At 45.2% G+C, this 25,422-nt stretch overlaps 1 protein-coding gene and 2 long non-coding RNA genes across 4 annotated transcripts in view; 1 reads left to right on the plus strand and 2 right to left on the minus strand.

Annotated features, from left to right (window-relative positions):
• The window catches only part of OSGIN2 (oxidative stress induced growth inhibitor family member 2), a 22,874-nt gene extending 18,178 nt beyond the window's left edge, over positions 1-4,696 (minus strand). Inside the window, exon 1 of the mRNA XM_077876321.1 lies at positions 4,547-4,696. Within this exon, the coding sequence (XP_077732447.1) occupies positions 4,547-4,590 (44 nt within the window). The 5' untranslated portion in view covers positions 4,591-4,696. The remainder of the gene's footprint in view (positions 1-4,546) is intronic.
• Positions 4,697-5,171: 475 nt separating this feature from the next.
• Positions 5,172-11,240, plus strand: LOC144300360 (uncharacterized). Its single transcript, XR_013366934.1, has 3 exons — positions 5,172-6,040; positions 8,194-8,288; positions 8,995-11,240. It is a non-coding gene; the product is annotated as an uncharacterized LOC144300360 (long non-coding RNA).
• Positions 5,216-25,422, minus strand: part of LOC144300355 (uncharacterized) — a 31,826-nt gene continuing 11,619 nt past the window's right edge. Inside the window, exons 3-4 of one of the 2 annotated variants that reach the window (XR_013366923.1) lie at positions 7,240-7,443; positions 5,216-5,782 (exon numbers count right to left, since the gene is read on the minus strand). This is a non-coding gene — a long non-coding RNA (uncharacterized LOC144300355). Of the gene's footprint in view, positions 5,783-7,239; positions 7,444-20,812; positions 21,195-25,422 lie in introns of those variants that run through there. The other variant, XR_013366924.1, reaches the window with a different exon arrangement.

A 25,422-nucleotide genomic window follows, 5' to 3' on the forward strand; every position in this document is an offset into this window, starting at 1 on the left:
ACTCTAGTCTATTCCAAGACTCTAATACATTAAGTAGAGCCAAAGTTTTAGCTTATCTGTACAGTGTAAGTAATTTATTCTCATTTTCTAGTGGTTATCAGTATAATCTAGTATAATCTGTACATACATAATATGTATATAACCTATAATATTATTGGTATGTATGTAATATGCATATAATCTATAATATTGGTATTAACTATTTGTAATAAACTTGGATGGTATTTAATAAATTTAATATGGATTAACAGATGAAAAACAGAATCAAGAGAAGCAAACAAAAAAAAAAGAAGTATGGTTCACTGGTTTTACATAAAGCAACAATGAAACAAAAGCCTTCTAGTAAGTAATTTTCCTAAAAAATTCAGAGCCTAAGTTATAATTCAGTATTACTGCACATGTCTTACAATATGTTTATACTATATCACAGTCTATGGACAGTTTCAATTTCTACCTGAGATATCCAATTTGATGAATGTTAGTTTTAAAACAAGTATTTTGAGTAATAAAAAAAAATATTTTCCTTTATTTGGGACACTAAGTTAGAAAAATATATAATTACATTTTAGGAAATAGTAAACAGCACTTTGCACACATGGGAAACAGCTACCCTAATAAGCATAAAGACTATCTGATATTTAAGATTTTAGGGAACTTCCATCTTTTGTTCTTGAAATATTATAGTCCAGTCTTGGAACAAATTTAAGAGGATGGCACAAGGGATAAAACTTGGGTAACAAAAAGACTTTTCTCACATCTAGCAATACTTCTTTAAATGATCACTCAAACTCAAATGAGATGCTTAGTATCTGAATTTTTATAGTCTTTAGAAGCATGATTCTAAATTGTCACCGAATTAAAAAATAAATAAATAAATAAATAAATTGTCACCGAATTGATACTACTATATATATATATAAAAAGTTCTAACGACACAAATGAAGTAGTCACACTGTTCATCTTACAAAACTGTGGGTCTGGAACAATGAGTGGACAACTAGAAAGTCAGTGGACAGTTAGCACAAACCTATTCTTTTCTGATATTACACGAGATCCAAAAGATACAGGTTGTCACAACCTGTTTTAAAATGTGTGTTCCTGGGGATCCCTGGGTGGCTCAGCACTTTAGTGCCTGCCTTTGGCCCAGGGTGTGATCCTGGAGTTCCGGGATCAAGTCCCACATTGGGCTCCCTGAGTGGAGCCTGCTTCTTCTCCCTCTGCCTGTGTCTCTGCCTCTCTCTGTGCCTCTCGCAAATACATAAATAAAATCTGTGTCTCTCATGAATAAATAAATAAAATCTTAAAAACAAATGTGTTCCTAATAAAATTGCTCAAAAAAAAAAAAAAAAGCCAGCCTAAGTAAATCATAAAGACTTTCCTAAAGAATAGGCCTTATATGTTTTATTTTTAAAATCTGAGATACAATATAGCTATTTTTACAAAGGAAATATGGCTTATTAATCATAATTTTCATCCTGTGACTAGTAAGGCTTGGTTTCCTTTATCCCTCAAGATTGAAACATACCAACTACTTTGTCATCTCCTTCTCCAAACTTCTGTACAAAGAGATAAGCATATGGTATCCACAGCCTAGGGTTGGATGTACCGATATGAATCCCAGTCTGTGTCCCTAGAGTTCAACTACACCAAAAGCGGTCAAAAGGCTTTTGGACAGCAGTTTCTGAAAGGCATGTTCATTTCTCCAAGGGCTTCCATTTAACAAGTTTTCATGAGAGAGAAAAACTCCCCAAAGTGGATCTGATACTCTCAAACCAATATCTGTCAAGTAGTCAACAAAGAAAGTTGCCTAAAACTTAAAATCCAGCAGTTTATTACATGGGACATCTTTTTTTTTTTTTTTAATATCCAGGACTTAGAAACCCCTACAAAACTCACTGAGAAGCTGAGCAAGCCTGGACACAGTTGCTTTCTATTAAAACAGGAGTTCTGAACCTTCTCTGTGCCGTATACTCCTCTGCAATTTGGTGAAACCTCTGAGCCTCTTCCTTAAATATTATCATTAAACAAATAAAGGATACATAGGATTTACAAAGAAACAAATTACATTAAAATACAGTCGTAAAATGTCAACTTGTGACGTCTATTTGCACTTCTCTATTGTATTAAACAAGCTAGGTTATGTGTAATTACGGTAATTTTTAAGAAATAAGCGTACAGTATTTCTAGATCTGTGCAACTGTGGCATGAAAATGTGAATTTTACTGGTGACGAAGTCACAAATACTCTGGGACCTGTTGCTTACGTTCATAATTGAAAGGCATTTTAGAATTTGGTTCAAGTTCTCGGTTGGACCTTTCTTTACGTCCAAGTTCAGGGCTACCCGAATTCTACCGACGGAATCCAATTCTAAAACTCCCGATCTGGGGCCCCGGGGGGGGGGGCTCGGTGCGGGGCTCAGTGGCCGAGCGTCTGCCCTGGGCTCAGGTCCTCAGGTCGTGACCCGGGTCGAGTCCCGCATCAGGCTCCCGCAGGGCGCCCGCCTCTCCCTCTGCCTCTCTCTGTGCCTCTCGCGAATAAATAAATAAAATATTTTTTTAAAAAACCCTCTTGATCGGAGTTTCACGTTTCGATGAAGATGTCATATATCATTATTCTGGCACGTTCATGCATGTAAAGTAAAACAATGTGCGGACGTCTTCGCGGAGGCGGACACTTCTCACCACTGGGGTAAACCTCCTCCAGGGCCTCGGGTCTCCCGCGGCCGACGTCAGTGCCCGCCCCGCCCGCCCGGCTCGCACCCTCGGGCTCTGGCGCAGGGACCGCCCTCGGGAGTCCCGGCCGCCTCCGTCGGTCCCACCGCCCGCTACGCCGCCAGCGCCTCGGGCCTCGGGACGGGGCTCGGCGGGTCCAGCAGCGCCCCCGCCTGCCGCCCGGTCACCGCGCCCGGGCCGCCCGGTCCCGGCCCGTCCCGTCCCGGCCCGGCCCGGCCCCGCGCGGGGGAGCCCGCCAGCCCCTCGCGGAGGCTTCGCGCCGCTCTCCGGTCGCAGGTCGCAGGTCGCAGGAAGCCACTCGCTCCGGGGCTGCCCGCTTTCGGGGTCCCGGGGAAGGGGGAGGGAGGGAGGGAGGGAGGCGGAGAGGGGGCGACAGCGGGGAGGGACCGGGGGGCCCCTGCGGTCCCGGCGCTCGCTCCCCAGCCGCACGCGTCCCGGTCCCGGTCCCGGTCCCGACCCCGACTCTGCACGTCGCGGCCTCCCACGGCTGCGGGGCGGGGAAGCGCTCCCCCCGCCGGCCCCGGCCCCGGCCCCTCGGCCCCCGCACCCCCGCCGCCGGCCTTCGTCCCCACCGCCACCGGCCCCGGCCCCCGGCCCCCCCCACCCCCCACCGGCCCCTGGCCCGCATCCCCGCCGCGGGCCTCCATCCACCCCCCCGCCGGCCTCCCCCCGCCGGTCCCCGGCCCCCGCGGCCTCCGTGCCCCCCATCACCTGGCCCGCATTCCCCCCGTGCCCCCCTGCATCCCTCCCCGCGGCCCCCGTCCCCCCCATCACCTGGCCCTCATCCCCCCCGCGTCGCCCCCCCGCGGCCCGCATCCACCCCCCCCGCGGCCCCCGTCCCCCCCATCACCAGGCCCACATCCCTCCCGCGGCCCACATCCCCCCACGGCCCCGTCCCCCCCGCAGCCCCCCTGCGGCCCCCGTCCCTCCCGCAGTACCCCCGCCCCTCCCCGCATCTCCACCCCCGTCCCCGTCCCCGTCCCCCATCACCCGACCCGCATCTCCCCCCGCGGCCCGCATCCCCCCCCGCGGCCCCCGTCCCCCCCATCACCCGGCCCGCATCCCCCCCCGCGGCCCCCGTCCCACCCCCGCCTCCCCCCCGCGGCCCGCGGCCCCCCCATCATCCGGCCCGTATTCCCCCCCACCCCCCCGCGGCTCCCGTTCCCACCATCACCCGGCCCCCGTCCCCCCCCCCCGCATCCCCCCCGCGGCCCCCGTCCCCCCCATCACCCGGCCCGCATCCCCCCCCGCGGCCCCCGTTCCCACCATCATCCGGCCCGCATTCCCCCCCAACCCCCACCCCCCCGCGGCTCCCGTTCCCACCATCATCCGGCTCCCGGCCCCCCCCCGCATCCCCCCCGCGGCCCCCGTCCCCCCCATCACCCGGCCCGCATCACCCCCGGGGCCCCGTCCCCCCCCGCCTCCCCCCCGCAGCCCCCGTCCCCACCATCATCCGGCCCCCGTCCTCCCCATCACCCGGCCCGCATCCCGCCCCCCCCCGCGGCCCGTATCTCCCCCCGCGGCCCCCGTCCCCACCATCATCCGGCCCCGGCCCCGTGCCCCCCATCATCCGGCCCGCATCCCTCCCCCCGCGGCCCCCGTCCCCCCCGCGGCCCGTATCTCCCCCCGCAGCCCCCGTCCCCCCCCCGCGGCCCCCGTCCCCCCCGCGGCCCGTATCTCCCCCCGCGGCCCCCGTCCCCACCATCATCCGGCCCCGGCCCCGTCCCCCCCATCACCCGGCCCGCATCCCCCCCGCCGCGGCCCCCGTCCCCCCCGCATCCCCCTCCCCGCGCGGCCCCCGGCAGGGAAGTCACCTGAAATGCCCGGCCAGGGAGCAGCGGCAGCACCACACCGGCATGGAGCGCGGCGCACGGGGCGCCTGAGCGCGACCGCCCCGGCCGCCGCCACCGCCCGCCCCGCCTGGGCCGCCCGCTCGGGGCGCCCGCCCGCTCGCCCGGGGTCGCGGGGTCGCGGGGTCCGCGGGGCGCCCCGCGCGTCGCCGTCGCCGTCGCCGCGGCCGCCCGGAAGCTGCGGCTCAGCGGCCCGGCCGGGCCCCGGCGCCCCGAACGCGCCTCGGGAGAGCGGCTTCCGCTGGTCGGCCGCGGGGAGCCGGGCGGCGGAGGCCGATCTGGGGGCGCCGCGCGGGGGGCGGGACGGGGCGGGGCCCGGCGGGGGCGCGCGGGCTCCTCCTCGCAGGTGCGGCGGCGGCGGCGGCGGCGGCGGCGGCGGGCGGGCCCGGCGATTGGTGGAGACGCGCGGGGGGGCGGGGCCTGGCCGAGGGCGGCTGCGCGGGCGGGCCCGGCGATTGGCGGAGACGCGCGGGGGGCGGGGCCGGGCCGAGGGCGGCTGCGCGGGCGGGGCCGAGGTCTGCGCGCCTCCCGCGCCCGCGGGGCTCCGGGGCCTCGGCCTGCACCCCCGCCCCTCTGCGCGCCCCGGGCCGCGGCGAGACCAAGGGAGAGCCCCGCCGGGACACCCACCTTGGCGCCTTTCCTCCGGGGGGGGGCCTGGGCGCGGGCGCTGGGAGCTTCTGCACGCTTGGGGCTCCCGACCTGGCGGCGCCCGGGGGGACACCCCAGACCTGCTCCCCGACCGTTCCGATCGTGCAAGCGCCGCCTGCGAACGGGGGCGCCCCCCGCCCCTAGGAAGGGCTCGCAAACGGGTCACCTGTGCTGCCGCCGGAAGCACGGGGCTCGGCCCGCCCGCGGCTCGGCGAGCCTGGTCCCCGGCGGCAGAGGGCGGGACGCGAGTGTCCGTCGGGGATGCGAGTCCTACAAGTTAGAGAGCGCCCAGGAATAAAAAAAAAATAAAATATAATATAATAAAATAAAATAAAATAAAGGCGGCGGAAAGCTCCTAGAAGTGATTGCTCGCAGGCGCTGTGAGGCACGGGTGTCTCGCTGTCCCCACTGCCAAAAAAGCCCAGTCCTCTTTGAGATCGACTTGTAAGATGCACAGTTTCTGTCTTTAGTTTTCTGTCCAAGTTCTCGGTTTTTGCTGAATGTCGTTACCGAACGAGCTTGCACATAGCAGGTGTTTGGGATTCCGTGGAGCTGAAAGGAAAAAATCGTTAGGACTCAACCTGCCTCCAGGATGATAACACATTTTTTTTTTTAACAAAAAAAAAATTTTTTTTCTCTTCTTGGACTTAACACTTTGACACGTCCATTTCCCTTTAATGGTGTTTCGAAAAGGGAAGGATGAAGTTGCTTTTCTGTTAATAGTCATAACGTTTTCCTTTTAAAGGACCTGACTTCCTAAAATGTGTGCCAATCCGGAGAATTGGGATATCTAACACCGTGAGAATGTTTGTAAGTGCTTTGTGTGATTTTTCCTTTACGCACTTTGTTTTTCCCTTGGAGTTCTCTTGCAGTATTTCAGATCAGATAGCAGAGCGGCCGTTATCAAATTTTAGGTTCAATCCGGTTTGTATTGAAAGCTTGTGAACTTGCTATCAAGGGTTTACACTTTATAAAGGTTTAGGATTGAATCAGGCCACGATGACTACGTAGAGGATTCTTCTTACAGCTAAGGGGACATGTCAAGAGTGTTTGCGTTTTTATTTTGAATTGTAGGTGAGGTCTTATTTCCATAGAAAATCCAGGTTTTATCATTAAAAAATATGAATGGTAGGTGAGGTTGTGGGGCAACAGATTCAGCTATAACTGGTGAGAATGTAGATTAGTGTGTAATCCAAGACTCCCTCGCCTGCCCGGTAGAACCTCAGTTGACCTGTCAGTCCTCGCACTAGCGTGTTGAGGGTGCAGCTTATCTCACACCAATCGCCTGGCCACCCCACAGCACCTCGTGGGCTCCCAGCATTACCCGGTTGTAGGCTCCCTCCTGCACAGCTCTTCTTACTGGTATGTAACGTGCCTGTATGTCATACGTTTCATTTGAACGTAGTGGCTCCAGGGACTGTCTGTTGGACTCTTCACTGTGCCAGCTAGGTTGATCTTGGACAAGCGACTGAGCATCTCTGGGCTTTGATTCTCATCTATTATGAACTTAATTTCATTGGTTGTAAGGATTAAATAAGAAAACACTTAAAAAAGCACTTAACACAGCGTCTGGCTTATGTTAATCACTGAATAAGTGTTTTAATTATTACCAATAATAATATTATAAGATATTTTTACATTTTCTTTTTTAAAAGATTTTATTTACTCATGAGGGAGAGAGAGAGAGAGAGAGAGGCAGAGACACAGGCAGAGGGAGAAGTAGGCTCCATGCAGGGAGCCCGACGGGGGACTGGATCCTGGGACTCCAGGACCAGGCCCTGGGCTGAAGGCGGTGCTAAACCGCTGAGCCACCCGGGCTGCCCTATTTTTACATTTTCTAAAGCAGAAATCCAGAAAGCTTGGATTGAATTGTGCCCCTTGCCAGACTCCTATGTTGAAGCCCTAACCCTCCTCCCCATGTGACTATGCGTGCAGATAGGGCCTGTGGAGAGGTAATTGCGGTTATATGAGGTCGTAAGTGTGGGACTCTAATCCAGAAGAGCTGGTACCTTATAAGAAGAGGAGCTTTCTTCTTCTGCCAGGAGAGGGTGGTAAGCTGGGAAGAGCTCTCATCATGAACCACATTGGCAGGCACCTTGATTTCAGACTTCCCAGTCTCCAGAATTGTGAGAAAATGTCTGTTGTTGAAGCCACTCAGTCTGTGGCATCTTATGTTAGCCCCAACTCACTAACACAGTATGTTTTTGCATCTTCTAGAAGCAAACAAAAAAACGTTAATGGAAACTATTCAAAATAAATCGTTGCATTTCATAAACTGCGTAATCTATCAATGTATCATCTCGTGAGGTAGTTGGGTAGTGTAATATTCAGTTTCAGAGTGTTCGAGAAAACATTCTAGAAAAACAGTTCCTCCTTTATTGAAGCCCTCGGCAGCTCAGATACCTCTCAGATTTCTTATCCTCAAGCCTATCAGTGCTTTTGGGTACAGGGAATACCTCTGTTGAGCTGTCAGTTTGGCAGTCTTATCCATTCAATTCTACATTTTGATGGCAAATGGTACGAGTGCTTTCTTGACTACACAGGAAACTGGGGGCAGAAGCTGGGGCTGGTGACTTAAAGTTGGTTCCTGCAGTTTGAACTTAGGACAGAGAGAAAAATACCAAAGAGGCTGCTTGCTGAAAATACAATTTCTGTGAATTTTTGTAGCAGGTTCTGTTGCAGAGAACAGAAATCCTGAATTCACGCTAGCAGCATTAAGGAAGAAAAAGGAATTTCTTACAGGGTATAAACATGTTGCAGAATCCTAGGTAGACTGAAGAAACTGTTAGAAGCTGAGAAAGAATACTCCAAGTCACAGTGAAAGGGCAAGCCACCAAGGGAGCTGCTGCCTGTCTATGGCCAAGATGCCGCCTGCCAAATCGGCTACTTTGGCTACAGCTGCTGATTCCAGAACTGTACCTGGCGTTGCAACACTATTTCTTGTCTGTCTCCCTCTACTACAGAGAAACTTCGGTTTTCTGTTCACCGTGATCCACCACAGCGCGGAGGACAGATCTCGGCCTGTGGCAGCGGGTAGGATAAGCACATAGCATCATAGGTAAGGCTCATCCAGTAAACCCCAGGGCTGATGCTGGCTAAGCCTTTCGTTCAAGGGAAGGAGGAAACATGTGTCACAACTCATTTGTCTGTTTCATTCCCTGTAAGGGCAGCTTCTAGATTCTATTTGCACAACGACAAGACTAGAGAAAAGGGGAAACATAGAGAATGAAGAGTAGTCAGAAACTGTGACCAAAAAGATAGAGTCATACAGAATTAATCAAGGTTTCAACATCGAAGATGTTGGTCCAGAATAGAAGGTCCAGAAAGAGCAGAGCAGATGGTTGGATGAAATTTGCAATGAAAAAAATATATATATTAAGAACAAAAAGGAGACATGAGTCTGCAAACGTAGAAGATCTACTGAATCCTGAGAAGGAAAAAAGAAAAAGTCTGCATGGAGCAGATCTTACAACGTAAGGCTAATGAGAGTAAAACGATTGTAAAAGCTTCCCAGGAGCAAGCACAGGTCCTCCACGAAGGGAAGAGAAGCAGGCTAGCAGTCGGCTAGCTTCCCAGCCGCAGGACTGGCTCTCCGGAGACCCACAAGCCTGACTCTTCCATGGGAAAGTGAACTTGGAATTCCAAACCACGCCAAACTATCAATAATTTTGGTGGGGTGGGGCGGGGGAGGGGGGGAGAGGTTGCAGAATGAAAAAGAAAGATGTAAACTGAGAAAGCTTCCTTTCCCAAATACTGTTCTTTAGGATGTTACCTGAGAATGTGGGCTGGCAAAACAAGGGAATTATCCAAGAAACTGGAGCAGGTTGGCTGTCTGGACCACAGGACCAGCTCAGAAAGGCAATGAAGCCAAGTCCCAGGATGACCGGGCAGCGGGCCCAAGAGCCACCCATCGGAATGGACAGGGACCTCAGGGCTGCAGGAGAACTGCCCGGGGAAAGAAAGGAGGCCTTCGATGTGACATGTGTCCTGGAAATGTTGGAAGAACCTATCCTGATGACGCCATGAAAGCAGACAATGCAAGACGAAAGCACAAAGGCCATTAGAAGCCAAGCGGGGGGTAGGAGCGTAGGACTAAAAGTTTACAAACGCACAATATAGTCGTGGAAGACAAGTCACGTGGGCAGAGGACCATGGTTACGTAGACATAAGCACTACTCACTAATTTTCACGTTTACGCTTCGCCTAGAGACAAGGCAGGAATCTCTTACCTAGGGTTGCAAAACGCATTTCAAACGTTCATCATGATCATGTAAAGAGAGCAAGAGAGATGAAGGGAAAGCCATGGGTACAATAGTCTTACTTGGCGAAGTCATTGAAACTTATCATACTGCTCGTAACTGAAACAAGAAGTACGATTTTAAGATTATTATTCAACATCACGAAAGTAATTAATGGAAAAGCTAACAAAGTGGTATAATTTATGAGGCATTTCAGGCAGATTTTGAAGATTTGAGGTGGTTTGGTTCATCCCTGCCTGCGTTGGCAGGGAGCGCGCAAGACCTAACACGGACACGTCCCGAATTAGCGGCCTAAGCCTGTTATTTAGAAGTAGGCCGGTGCCACTGTGCTAAACATGCTTGCTTCTGGGGAGCAAGACTGGGAGCCAGATTGGGCAAGGATGGGTGGGGGCTCATTGCTTTGTGTTCAGCCCACTTGAGTTGACCCATTCGTTTATAGGACGAACGTTTGCCGTCTGCCAACAGTGTGCCAGGTACACAAACGAAACAGAATATTTGGGGACACGGAATATTTTCTACCATGACAAGGCCAAAAGTTGAAATTAAATATTAGCCTTGTTCTTAAAATGCTTTATTAGGCAATCGATGCCAACCACGCCGTTCCTCCCTTCTCTTGCCCTTGCTCCTAAAGTCATCCTGTTGGAACACAAACCCTGCAGTCATCCGACCCCCTACCCATTATTGTTTGTTGGTTTTGTGGGGAGCCTGGGGCCGAGGCAGCGAGGGAGCAAAGTGCCTCCCCGACCTTTATCCCCCAGGGGGTGGCGGGCAGGGGTCCCAGGATCTCTGCGAGGTGACGCGTGGCCTTGGAGTTGCTGCCATGGGCTGGGGCAGGCATGAGTGTGCCCCCCAAGGACCAACCCGGGAGCAGGAGTGGGGGGAGCAGCCCCCCCTTCTTCACACAGAGCCGAGCAGCACCTTTCAAGCCTGGCTGCATATTCAAATCCCCTAAAAGCATTTAAAAACCGATACACCGGTATAGCCCCTTCCTACTGCGGATTAAATGAGAAGCAAAGTGACGTCAGGCACCGGATTCGTATCAGTAACATTCAAGTCCCAAGCAACGTTTGGACACTTGATGGGAGTGACAAAACAAATTTGAGCTCCAGACCACTTCTCATCCTGTTGTGCCCACTGCAGCAAGTGTGAGAAAGACCCACACTCGCTTCTTCAACCCTACAATGCATGGTTATAGCGTAAATAGAAAGTGGGCAGCTTCTATTTCATTAACATAGTGAATTCATTGATCAAAAGTCCCCTCAGACACAGACGAGTTTACAGTTGTCCTCTCCCGTCCCCACCTCGCTATTCTGTCCAAACGTAGCAGAGCAATCTCTCCTTAGGAGTTTGCGTTGGCTGTTCCCTTTGTCTAGAACACTCTTCCCACCATATCCACATGGCTCTCTCCCTCCCCTCCTCAGTTTACTCAAAAATCACCCTCTCAACGAGGCTGACTCCGATCACCCTGTTTAAAATTGTAATCACCCCTCCTCGCCCCCAGTGGGTACTCCCAATCTCACCACACTCTTTTTACCAAAGCACTTATTACCTTCTGACATATTCTATAATTTGCCGGCTTCATGGATCTACTGTGTCATGTTTGTTCCCTCCCCTTAGAATGCAAACCAGTAAGATAGGGTTGTTTTTTTTTTTTCCATTTTGTTCACTAATGAAACATAAGAGTCTGGAACGGTGCCTAACACATAGTTAACACTCAATAAATATTTGCTAAACTTCAGGGGCCTCTTAAATATCATCTAGCTCATTATCTCTGTAAAAGATACGTGTTTAGCCACGTTAACGATAATGTGTGTTTGGAACGTGCTAGCGTTACGCTGTTACATAAAGTCTTTATGGAGTTGTAAATCTACCCAGGCAAACATTCCGTCTCTCCCAGCGAAGCGTGCTGGAAACCAGGGAGGAGAGTCGGAAAACCTGGGTTTTCCTCTTGTCTGTTAAGTAGGTATATAATTTTAAGCAAATTACCTTTCACCTCTCTGAGACTCGCTTGCATCATCTGCAAAAGGAGGTTGGTAATATTTTATTACCAGAGGTGAGATTGAAATGCAACATTAAGTTTGTGTTGTTTTCTATTTTATTTTTTTAAAGATATATTTATGAGAGAGAGAGAGAGAGAGAGCAGGGGGGCAGAGGGAGAGAGCAAGAGAATTTCAAGCAGAGTCTGCTCTGAGTGTGGAACCTAATGTGGGACTCGACCTCATGACCCTGAGATCACCACCTGAGCAGAAACCTGTGCCACCCAGGCGCCCCTGCTGCTTTCTATTTTAATATGAAAGCAGTTAAAATACACGCCAATCTCCACATTGCAGGTTGAATATCATATGGCGGTTAAAAGTTATCCTCTGTGGAATCAGATTGTCCTTATTTTAATCGTTGCTTAGCTGCTCATCACTTCTGTATCAAACTAGTTAATTAAACACCTCAGCCTCAGTTCCCTCTTCCCAGTAAAATGAATATGGTAATAGTACCAGTTTCAGAAGTCAGTGTTATGTTTACCGTGAAATTAAATTAGATATTCCACATAAAACATTTAATAGAGCGCATGGTTCATGATCAGGGCTCAGTAATTGTTAGTTATTAACTTTTGACGAAATAGTCATCTTAGCAATACTTTCTGCTTGTGGAAATAAATGAATACTCATCAGATGAGAAAAGCAAAGGTTATTTTTATTCTGAGCTTGCTATAGGGTGGCGTTGGCCACCATCACGGGTTTTGGCAGACACTCAGAGGCAAGCAGATGAAAGCTTGAGTGGAAGGGATGTTTTTGGGAAGGCCCTGATTGGAGGCTGCTGGCAAGGGGTGGTTATGGGCAGGCTAACTAGAAGCCAGGCATGGCTGATTGGCTTGGGGTGCATATTTGGCTTTCTCCGTTGGGGACGAGGTCAGAAGCAGGAACAAAATTAGGGGAGCTGGCAGCTATTTAGCAAATCCTGGACATTTGGAGCCAATCATTACAGAAGTTATTGTTTAGCTTCCGGGCCTGTCACTGCGGGTAGCAGTCTGGCTCCCGGTAAGCCTGCCATGGAAGGCGGGCTTCCTGGGCTGTTTATTGAAGATAAAGATGTTGGATTCCTGAGCAGGTTGCTACAGGTTGTGGATCAAAGTTCTGTTTTTATCTATGGTCTGATCATCACCTGTTTTGCATATTCAGCCTCTCAGATTCATAAGAAAACAGTCAAAATTTAATTTCCTTCATTGAATGTGGCTTTTTAATATCACAGAATAATATTAAGTCTGGGGACAATTTAATTAACTCAGTTAATTAATTTACACTGATACAGTAATTTTCAATGTTATATCAATTAAGAGTTTATTTGGGGGGACCCGGTGACTCGGTCGGTTAAGCACCTAACTCTTGATTTCGGCTCAGGTCATGATCTCAGGGTCGCGAGATGGAGCCCGACGTCAGGCTCCACGCTCAGCACAGAGTCTACTTGAGATCCTCCCTCTCCCCACCTCACACGCTCACTCTCTCTTTCAAATAAATAAATAAATAAATCTTTTGGCGGGGGGAAGAATCAATTTAGTGCCAGTGGGAGATTCTATTTGGAGGATGATAGCAGCTAAGCTTTATTAGCAAGGTTATCAAGAATATTGACTGGAGAAAAGTGGATTGTTTAAGCTTTATAATAGATCACTTATTTATTTGATTTAAATATTGATATTTTGTTGATATACACTTACCCAATCAGTATCTTCTAAAATACGTTACCTTCCCTTAATCACTTTTGTACATAAAAAAGGCTTAGAACAAATATAATTATAGATATCCTTTCTACCTATTCATCCTCTTCAATAATTCTTTGCTCATTAAATCAGAGAAAATTCTAACATGCCCAGCAAAGTTATTTTTAGAAAGAGACCCATTTCTGACATTTCCCTCCAGAGGCTTTAGAATTTTGGTTTATGCCACCAAATAGGATAATTTCATAAGGATGCTGACATTATTTTTTACTTTAAAACAGATTTCTGTTATTTTGCTCCTAATTTTATTCTCTTTTCTTTTCTTTTCTTTTTTCTTTTTTTCTTTTTTTTTGAGAATATTTGGCCTCCTTGGTTGATAAAAGGGTTTTATGATATAGCAGTTCTTTTGGATGGATGCATCTCAGAGCATTTCGAGTTGCTTAACAATTAACAATGACTTATTTGAAGCTTCTCACTCCTATTGAACATCCATTGCTATTTTGCATTTATTTCCTGTAGATTTGAAACAAAGACTACAATGTTAAATATGTCACAGATTAGATTACTTGGAAAGAGCAGTTGAATTTCCACCATCATATAATTTCTTCTTCATATGTGCAATGACAAAAGAAGAGGAATTGCAAACCTGGCACTTTAAGGCATTTAAAATTATAAAATTATTTAAAAATAAGACAACCTGTATTTAAATAATAGTGCTATCAGCAGATATATGGTATTAATAAAATACCTGTATATTTGTCCTTGTTCTCAATCTTAAAACAGATTATTTTAAATCCAGAAGTAATAGCTTCAACCATAAACGTGAACATATAGCTATTTCTAAATTTTATGTTAGAATATATACCGGTCATAACGTAGTTAAATTAGCCATTTTATTGACTGTCTAATTGCCTACGACATTTCCAGAACTAGAATCTTTGATAGGCTTGTTCTTTTGGAAGGTGGCCAAGGAATGTGCTTATTTGAGTTTTGTTTTTATGAACCATAATAGAAGGCAATAAAAACTCATGCTAAGTATGCGAGAAATTTAGTGTGGCATCCAGAGCTCAGAACTAGAGTTTGGAATCAATTACTGTAAAAGCATGTAAAACACATCTAGCTTCCATATGCAACTCCAGGGAGGGGCTGGAGGATCAATTTTCTTTCTAAAAATACCACATATGCAAGATTCCATCCCCAGAGTTAAATCACAAAACACACGGAAGCATTACATAAACTGATTAAACAAAGGCATTTGAAATCTATCCACTCAGGATTTTTTTTTTTTTCATATGAATATATGTTTTACTGCAGGAAGATTCTGTTTGGCTTATTTACAAATCTGTATTTAATGTAAGGTCTCGTTCTTTCCTTGTGATTTATATTCTCTCCTTCTTCGTAAATATGCCAAAGTATCTTTCAGACTAGATTGTACCCTTTCTTCTAGTGCTTGGTGTGCAAATTCTTCTGTTTGTTTTGTCTGCTAATACTTTCTCCAATGATTGGAAGATTCAAGAAGAATATGGTTTCCAGCTATGAATTCATTCCAGCGGGGGTTGATTTGGGGGCTCATGCTGTGCACTCAGGATGGAGATACCACAGCCCAGTTTCACATTTGCTTCCACTTAGGCCAGCTGGGGTCTATCATGTCTAGAGGAGTTTTAATGGAAATATCTTAGTTGAGGACCATTTGAGCCAAGCAGAGAGAACGAAGTTTGACTCTACAGCTACCTACAGGCTGATTCCTATGGTGACTTCTTTTCCACCCAGCTTCCTGGAAGTTTCCTGCACAGGATCAGTGGCTCTAGTTTTGCCATTTCATGGAAAGATCAGCACCTTATGATGCCTGGTCATGGGCAGGAAGTGTACTGGGAGGTGTTTTGGCTGTGACATGCTGCGTTCCTTTGTGTTTCTCAGGATCCCAGCACCCTGCTCTTAAGCATAATATCTGGTTTTGACCTATCCATTAGCTGGGAAGACCTTATCTCCTAGCATCCAAATTAGGGCACTTTGCATGTTGGAAGGGGACATTGTTTGCTTTACTCTGAAGCAGCAGGTACAGAGCAAGCCAGTCCTTAGCAAACCAATCCTACAGTCGGTGTGCGCTATTTTGGCTTCTGCCCCTGCTCACTACTCATTGCCCCATGCTTTCCATGTCTTTATTTCTACAGTGCAGAGATTTTCCTGTGCATTTCTAGCTTGACAAGTACATCTGAAACTTCCACTGTTATAGTTGATCTGCGTGCTTGTATTGCGGGGGGGAGGGGGTGGGGAGTCCTTCCGACATCGACTTGTTCTGAAATATGTTGACCTAAAATGTCTTAATTTCTTTAATATATGCAAGTCTTCCTGCTGCTTGTGAGAGCCCGTTGAGTTGATTAGCTAGTTCCCTTTTGTCATAGTCACGTTTACTTGACTCCTGGATACAAAGATGGTAAATAATTTCCTCCTTTTTCTCCCTTGAAAGAGCTGACTGGATCTTGTCTAATATTCTATGGTTTCTGGAGGTTTCATTATTCTTAGGGTAAAATCAACTAGTCCTTTCCCTTCCCTCAAAAGAATCAAACTAGTTCTTTGAACTTGAATTCACTACTGATATGCCCAATGCTTAATAACACTTTACTGTTATTTGGCATCTGATTTTAGCCAGGAAAACTACTTTGGCGGTTGACTTCACACCTAATTGCTCATTACTCAGAGTCGGGATTCCATTCTATGGGACTGGGCCCAGCCAAAGCCAAGAAAGTTCTGACTAGACTCAAGTACAGGGAAACTAACAGAAAGGAAGCTGACATATGTGAACAAAGGAGGTCTGTTTTTAAATCTGAATTAAGTCAGAATGGGCAGGAGGGTCTTAGCCTGCAATAGGAATCTAGTGACCAGAACTGGGTCACAAGGTGGGCGAGCTGAACACTTGAGGCAGAACCCGCATGTGTGCTGAGTTTAGACCTTCATGGCACAAGCACAAATTAAATGAGGCCACGTGGGTCATAAGCTCTTAGAGAAGAGCTATTGGAGCACATTCGTGTCACACGGCCTCCTTGTCCCCTATTGGTGGTTCATCCCTTCCGACATACATCCCTTCCTTCCAACACGATCATCTGCTACCCTTTGAAGACTCTACAGGCCCAGGCAGACTCTTGAGACTGGCAGAGACAAGCCTGTTGCCAAGGCAGCCATTGGCCATTGGCCTCCACTAACAACAACTTGGCTTCATTACAACGGCTGACCGCCTTCTCTAGCACTCCGACTTCTTCCATTCCAGCTTTTCCCTACTGACCATAGTCTGCCTTTTCTTCCTGCTTTATATCTTTATCTGGGCGCTCCTACCATCAACGCACCCTCATGGGTTTGGCCAACAAAGTTTTTTATGGTCTTACGTTGAGGAATGGCCCAAACCCTATGTAATTCATTGACGTGTTAAACTTCTTGGCTTCATCTTATGAAGGTATAATTTAGAGCCAGAACCTGAAATAAAGCAGAGCTCACGCTTGATTTACTCTATTGACAGAAGGAACTATTGTCTTCTTTGTTCCTCTATAGCCATTTGATTACTTAAAAAAGTATCATATTTCTTCAGCACCTGGGTAGCTTAGTCGGCCAAGTGTCAGACACTTGGATTCGGCTCAGGTCCTGATTGCATGGTTCATGGGCTAGAGCCCCAGACTGGGCTGTGAGCTTGGCAGGAGTTGGTTTGGATAGTCTCTCCCTCTGCCCCTTTCCCTGCTTGTTCTCTCTCTCTTAAATATATATAAAATCTCTGATTGTGTCAATACAGCCACTACTTCTCTAACTTTCATAATATGTTAATCTGAACATTAAAAGAGGAACTGGGGATCCCTGGGTGGCGCAGCGGTTTAGCACCTGCCTTTGGCCCAGGGCGCGATCCTGGAGACCTGGGATTGAATCCCACGTCGGGCTCCCGGTGCATGGAGCCTGATCCTCCCTCTGCCTGTGTCTCTGCCTCTCTCTCTCTGTGACTATCATAAATAAATAAAAATTTAAAAAAATAAAAAATAAATAAATAAAAGAGGAACTGTACATTAAAAGCAAACATATAGTTGGGCAGCCCTGGTGGCTCAGCGGTTTAGCGCTGTCTTTAGCCCAAGGTCTGATCCTGGAGACCCGGGATCGAGTCCCACGTCGGGCTCCCTGCATGGAGCCTGCTTCTCCCTCTGCCTGTATCTCTGCCTCTCTCTGTGTGTCTCTCATGAATAAATAAATAAAATCTTTTTTTAAAAAAGCAAACATATAGAAACACACTTGTGTGCTTCTATCCTACATATTTAAATACTTGTATCCCATATATTTACATCACATACTATGGAAAATTCCAAGGATGCTACTGTTCTCTTTCCTGTCCTTGACTCCTTAACTTACCCACACAGGTTGGGATTCCTTGACAATACGTCAATTCATGCTCTGTTGAACAAATATTTTCTATGTATTTTATCTCAGCACCTCTCTATTTTCCTTATCCTACCCAGGTCAAATTGTAGAAATTATCCTTTCACCAAAAATTTAAATCTTAAACCTTTGCAGAGCAATCAAGGTATGTGGTCTATTTTTAACTGCCATTTAACATCTTACACATATCTTTCTGGTGACCTTCAATTCGTAGTAGTTCTAGCAATACACCAAGATATGTCTTGTCTCAAGCCTTTGTGCCAGCTTGCTTCGTTCCCTGGAATGTCCTTTTAAAAAAAATTACTGAGTAGTATTCCATTATGTGGTATTCCATTAAAGAAACTACTTTAGCTCTTTACCAGTTGATGGACATTGGAGTTATTTACAACTTGGGGTTGTCATGGACGAAAATTTAAAAATAAAATTGTCAGAAACATTTGCAAGCCCGTCTTTGTGTAGACATACATTTTCATTTCATTTTGGGGAAGACCTAGGTGTGGGATTACTGGCTCATATGATAGTGTATCCTTACTTTTAGAAAAAAAATCCAGAACTATTTTCCAGTGTGGCTAGATTACTTTGCATCTGCACCAGCAATGCATGAGAGTTTCAGTTGCTCAGTATCTTTGACAACACTTGGTATTGTCGGCCTTTTTAATTTTAGATATTCTGGTAGTATATCAAGCAGCATCTCATTTGGGTTGTAAATGTGCTCTGCATGAATGACTAATACTTTTGAGCATCTTTTCATATGCTTATGTAGATTCTAGAATACAAGTTCTTTCCACAGAGGTTCTCTACATAAGGTTCCACTCAACTAATCCCTCTCAGTATTCCCTGGGGAGATAGAGATGTGCAATAGTTCGGGAAGTCGTGCTATCAACCCTTGATATCTTTTCTCTACATTTCATGAGAGACAAGTTAAGCCATAGTTATTTTGGATTTATCTCTCTATTAGCTGAACTAGAATCCAAACGGACACATCATAGTATCTTGCCTGTTTCTTCTTAACCTCCTGAATTGGTTAATTAATTTCCTTCTGAGAGTTGACATCGAAGTCAAAGGAGTTCGACTTGAAACATTAATGGAGTTCTTGGTCATGGGGAGAGTGATTTGCATTAATGTGAGGGAGAATAACAAAGAAGAAAATTTTGGTTCAGAATGGGAAAACTTCCCAACAAAGAGCAAAATAATCATGTAGAAGGAAACGGTTGGGGATTTTAGATTAATGGTGTGGGCTGGCTTTTGCTGTGTGATTCCTAGACAAGGTACCTCAACTCTCACATTCTGTCTCCTAATGCATACAACGGGGATAATAATTCTCAGTATCTCTACTTCAAAGGATTTTGAAGACGACAAAGGACTCAGGATAACATGAAATAATATATGTGAAAGGTCTGTAGAAATGCAATAGAATTAGCAGTAGTAAGAGCCATAGCAGGAGCAGTAGTGATAAAAATAAAAATAGGTGTAGAAATGAGCACTGGTCAGCATTCAGTGTGTTGCCTCGGGAAGAATGGGGCTTCCTGCCTCCTGCGGTAATATTCCGGCAGAGGCTGGACAACCAGCCCCTAGCATGTTGCGGAAAGGAATCTGTTGGACAGAACTTCAACCATCTGGTCTTTAATGTGCTTTCCAAGTCTAAGCCTCTGTATCTTCGTTATTGTCAATCACAGTATGCTTTTTCTGGGCCTTTGGCAAAGTGCTACAGTCAGTACCCGAGGAAGCAGGGACACAGTATAAAATAAGAGGTAGTGAGATATTTTAAGTACTCTAATTGTGAAAGTTGTTCATTTCATTTCTACCACCTCCTTCGAAACACTATTAGTGAATAGCAAGTAGGCTTCAACATTAGTCACTTTTAGGAACACTGAGCTAAAGCTGATCCTTGTGAAAGGCAAGGCGTGGATTCCATTTGTGGGCACAGAGCTCCCATTTTGGAATTCCTGGGAGCAAAGATTTCCAGGGTCACTGATATTTTTCATTAAGTTCTTAGGCCGATACACAGCTATATCTGAGTAAATCAGTCATCACGCAGCAAATAAATGCATAAGCTAAGTGAATGATCGAATTTATACAATGAATAAATATGTGAGAGTATACATTTTTACTATACCCAAAGACAGGGACAAATATTAAGGGGGATAGGATATTTCAGATGCAGGAAGTTCAGTAATTTTTAAAAATTAACATTGTTAGGAATAGACATTTTGGAGCCGATCAAGTATCTGGCACGTTTTAAAAGCATTTATATTTAAATAATTTTCAAGTACATTTAAGCTAATAAACTTCTTCCTTTAAAAATATATATCTGAATTTCTACTTTAGAAGTAATACCTGGTCATCATATAAAGTTAAGAAGAGGGTATCAGGGTGGTCCCTGCTTTAAGAGGGAGGTTCTTTTCAGTTAAGTCCCCCTTTACCAGAGGTCTTTATCTGGAATCACACAGTCTTGCAATGAATGAAAGAAGTTGAGGATGCAGTGTTGTACTTTCTTCAGTGGATATTTTAAGGAAAACTGAAATTTGATCTGAAAATGTAGCCTCAGAAACACCAGCAGGATAAAATTGCAAAGGAAAAACTTAAAAATCAGATGTCCCTTACATTTTAGGAAAAATCAACCTCATAGAGTGTACCTAAGACAGAGTTTAATGGCCAGCTAGGTAAGCGGGGTCAGCAGCTTTACAATCCTAATGAAAAGTTAAAAATGCAGTTGGAAATCAGAACACGGAGCGCTGGGTGGGCTGAGAACCCTGACGGAGGGGGAGGCTCACAAGTCCTCTTCCCCACAGCCAACAGCAGTCTTCTTCATTCCTCATAGAAATTGGATGAGGCCTCTACCATTTAGGACAAAGACTGGGTTCACACCACAAGCCTATAGCCACTTGCACAACTCAAATGTCCCACGTCCAGGCCCAGAGAGGGCCAAGCCAAGACTCTCTGCAAGACTTTTTCCTCAGATGAATCTTTAAAGTGGAAAGTGGGCTACATCTTAAGATGCTGTTGCCCCTTAGATATATATATATATATTTTTAATTTGTATTTTATTTTATTTAAATTCACGTTAGTTAACATATAGTGTATCATTAGTTTCAGGGGTAGAGTTCAGTGCATCAGCTGCACATAACACCCAGTGCTCATTCCATCGAGTGGCCTCCTTCATGCCCATCACCCAGATCCTCTCCACCCACCATCCCCACCCACCTCCTCTCCAGCAACCCTCAGTTTATTTCCTATAGATAAGAGTCTCTTATGGTTTGCCTCCCTCTCTGTTTTTAGCTTATTTTAGTTTTCCTTCCTTTCCATTATGGTCGTCTGTTTTGTTTCTTAAATTCCACATATGAGTGGAATCATATGATAATTGTCTTTCTCCGACTGACTTATTTCACTTAGCACAATACCTTCTAGCTCCAAGCACGTCATTGCAAATGGCAAGAGCTCACTTTTGCTGAGTAATATTCCATTATGTACACATACCACCTCTTCTTTATCCGTTCATCTGCTGATGGACATCCGGCGCTGCCCCTTAGATAGTGTTCATGGGGTGAAAGCAGTTATAAGCAAGGATGCAGAACGTGTGACTGGCGTGATTCTAAGGGGTCAATGGGTGAGAATAAGGGGGGCACAAAATAATTAGCACATAATACTTGTCAGGCACTTCTAAGAGCATTGCACATAGTAATCCATTTAAACCACTGAGCAATACCAAGGAGATTTTTTCCATTATAAAATATAGCTTATTTCTGATCACATGACAGTACGTAATTTTTGCATGTCAGCCAATAGACCTAAGTGACGCAGAGGGAGACCTGATTCTTGAGCTGCCTCCAGTTGCATCCTGAATAGGGAAGAGTGTCAAAAGTAGTTTAAGAAGGGCACATAGATAACTGCCTAGAGGGCAAGGGAGGCCTGAAGAGCTCCAACTTACCAGGCTGCTCGTTCACATTCTGGGAGTGGGTGGGTTTTGGCTTGTGGCAGGTTATTACTGGCGGCTGATTACTTTTTGACTCCCCTACATTTAGTGCCTTTCCTGGACAGCTGCTTCTCCCGGGTTATTCCTTTCCTTTAGAATGTCCCTGGCTGCTGGCTGAGGGTTTAGATAAGCACTATCAATTCAAAGCAAAAATGTTGACTTCTAACTTAAAAACAAATCGAGATTAGGAAATGCTGCTACATGGGAAGTGGATAAAAGCAAACACTGATGGAGCCTGACTCACCTTAGTGAGTGGTTTGAGAGTGAAAAGTGACGCGACATACATGACTGTGTAACTCACACCAGGAGCTGTTGATTTTCGTTGCTTTCAGCACAAAGCGCCCCAGTAGGGAGATCTTGCCCTTGAAAGACAACATTTGATGGGCTCTTCCCTTCCTCCTTCCCTTCAGCTGGTGCTGACTCTGCAGGATGACACCTGACACGGGGAGGGGAGCCCTGGGCTGGATCTCCCCCATGCTTCTGTCTGCTGGAGGTGGGACTCTAGGTGGGGTGAGCCCCAGGCCGCAGCCGTCAGGTGGAGCTTGGCTATGCCTTTGCTGGTCGGCTTGGGACCGTCTACACTCTTCTCCTGGTTCTTTTTATTTTATTTCAATTAAGTTTGAATTTTTTTTTTTTAACTGAAGTGTAGTTGACATCCAATATTAGTTGCAGGTGTGCAGCAAGATTTGACAAGTGTATACATTACAAAATGCTCACCACCTCGCGTGTACCCACCATCTGTCACCATGCAATGTTACTATGCTGTACTCTTCATCTCCTGGTTCTTTTTATTTATTTTTAAAACAATTTTATTTAATTGACGAACTAACTAATTTATTTATTTTAGAGGGAGGAGGAAGGAGAGAGAGAGAGTTGGAGAGCGCACAAGCAGGGGTGGGGGTGGAAGGCAAGGGAAAGAGAACCTCAAGTGGACTCCACGCTTAGCAGAAGCCCTAGACGGGGCTCGATCTCATTACCCTGAGGTCATGACCTGAGCCAAGAGTTGGAGGCTCAACTAACTGATTGTGCCACCCAGGCACCGAGATATCTTTTGGTTCTTTTTAAATATTAGATGACTGCTGCTGCATCTGTCCTGCCAGGTGCCAGGTGGCACCTCTGAATGCCGTGGACCCTGCTGTGCTGTGCCACAGGTTAGGGCCCAAGGATGAGGAAAGATGGTTTAGTTGTCAGGATGGCAGGTGGGGGCGAAGTACACTGGGAAGGAATAACCTAGAAGCAGCATCGATATAACTTCTCCTCTTGACTGTGGTTAACTCACCCAGTCAAAAGGAAAATCACAGCAGTAAGCGTGTGAATCACAGAAAAGTCACTTAAAAACTGTTTCACAATTGGTATGACCCTAACAAGACACAAAAATTAAAGAATACCCTTTTAAACCGATATATGGTTCTAGACAAAAGAGAGGGGAAGATGACCCTACATTCTTCTTGGTTGTAGGCCTTTTCAGTTATTGTCACAGTTCTGAGAGAGGAAATGAATTGTTATAAAATAACAACCAGACCTCCTGCCAGTCAGAGGAAAAGATAAAACCCTACAGATTGATGGTTTTCATTGTTCTTAGAATTTAAAACTTTTGATCACCATTCTGGTGATGAGATTATCTATTTTTAGGTAGTTTGATAAATAAAACTCTAATGTATATGATTCTTACTAAGGCCTAGAGTTGATTTTTGAACATCAAAAAAAAAGCATAAATCCAATATTCTGGCATAAACAATTATTGCTTAATTTTTGTTATTTTTAGTGTTACACTAATTGCTCAACAAACTTTAAATGATTCTTCTATGACTCATGTGCTTCCTGCTGTGATTATTTTTGATGTTCATTAGAATTTTGGTTCCTGTGGACTGAGATTACATTGGACAATTGAGGCATTTTTCAGACTGTAAAAATATAACATTTGCCATAGTCAAATGTGAAGAAAACATACTGTTTCTGTTTTGGAGAATTCCTGTAGAACTGGTCCTTCCCCTCCCCCCCGCCAAAGACAAAATATACTTCATTGTTTAGTTATCTATAAATGTCCCATTTATACTATTTGGGGCAGGGACCGTGGACCTTGGGGAGTGTGAGGGTTGTGAAATCAGGGCGAGTTTGGGAAGTAACATAAATGGCTCTAATAACATATGCGAGCTTTTAGCATTTGATTCTATTTTGGAAAAAAACAAGTTTAATTCTAAAGGAAAAAATTTGTCATGTGTTAGCTGAGTTTTATTTAAAGGTCCTGGTATTTTTAATTATAAACATAGTTCTCTCTGCTTCTATGGTCCTCAGCCATATGAATATGTTGTACAGAGAGAAGACCACCAGATGCAAAGTCAGTGTGTAATAATTGTATTTAAAAAACAGAAGGGAATGTGTCTGCAGCTAAATCAAATAAAGTATATTAAAACAGGTCCACCACCCCTTATATGAAACTTTTGGGTTCATCTGTATTTCAAACTCTTTTTTAAACATATGCCTTTTCTTATGCACGTAAGAACCTTATCAGGGCCCGAGGAAGCACCCTGTAATCAAACCCATTAATATGTTTACAACAAAATACGGAAATAGTCACACTATGTGAAACAAGTAGACTATAAATAACCTCACATCTTTTCAGGCGACGAGTTTACACCAAAATTATAAAAAAGCATTTAGTCTTCCGAATTTTTGTTTTGGAATCGAAGGGACAACAGACCTATAATGATGCTGCAAGGCAAATTACTTTATTTTTCTCTTGTTCTAATCTATACTATGCCCAAAATAAACTACATATTTAAAAGCTACCAGTTTTTTTGTTGTTGTTGTTTGTTTGTTTTTTAGGGCAAATTCATTAAAATAGGAGAAATAGATGTCAAACTTATTTTTTCATCCAATTTCAGGTATGTTGAAATATCTTAGATTGCCAAAAAACCCACAAGGATATCTAGTATTTTACAAATACTGACATTTGAGATTAGAGCTGTCATCTTTTTTAACAATGTCTCTGATGAACTCAAAATAAAATATTAGACTGATACCTACCATTACTCACTTCACAAATATATGACTTATTATGAAATAATATGATGTCTGAGATTTGACATGAAAATGCTAGCAAGAAAAAAATGGAAGTGGGGGGTATAAATGAAATAAGATTGGCAAAATATTAGTAATTGTTGAAGCTGGATAATGAGGGTTCACAATATCTATTTGGAGTTTTGTTTGAAAATTTCCATAATGAAAAATTTTGTTGTTGTTATTTTATTTAGTACAGATGAACAAACTCTCCTTTAGCTCTCTTAACTATTGTGTAATTCCCTTTTCTCTTTGAATTTGCATTGCCATTCCACAGTCCCTACATACTTTTATCTTAATGTAATTTTTAAGCTTAAAGATCTTGATCACCTTATCACACTTCTCTGTAACAAAATAGGTAAAATGAATTTTGAAAAGTTATTTCCTATGATCCTAAAACTCTGAGCACAAATGTTTCCTCAATTGAATTTTTAATACAACCATGATTTGGACATAAGATAAATATATTACATAAAACGTATGCAGTTTTGATAAATAAAAGCTAAAATTTTATTGGACTTACACCTTTTCCAGAGATGGATGGGTCTGTGCTTTAATTTTTTTTAGACTATCTTTATGAGATGAATATTATTAATTACTAGAAGGAGACAAGGCTCTAGTCTCATCAGTTCTATTCCCATATTTAGGAATATTGAATATTTTGAACTATTCCTGTTTTTTAATACTTATATGTATTTAGTGCTGGGAAATTGTTTACATCAGTAACTAGATACAAATGTGAAAAGTCTGTAGTAACAATGTCATTTTGAAGTCTTTCCAAGTCATA

This window comes from Canis aureus, chromosome 28 (genome assembly GCF_053574225.1).
Source record: "Canis aureus isolate CA01 chromosome 28, VMU_Caureus_v.1.0, whole genome shotgun sequence".
Classification (NCBI taxonomy): Eukaryota; Metazoa; Chordata; class Mammalia; order Carnivora; family Canidae; genus Canis; species Canis aureus.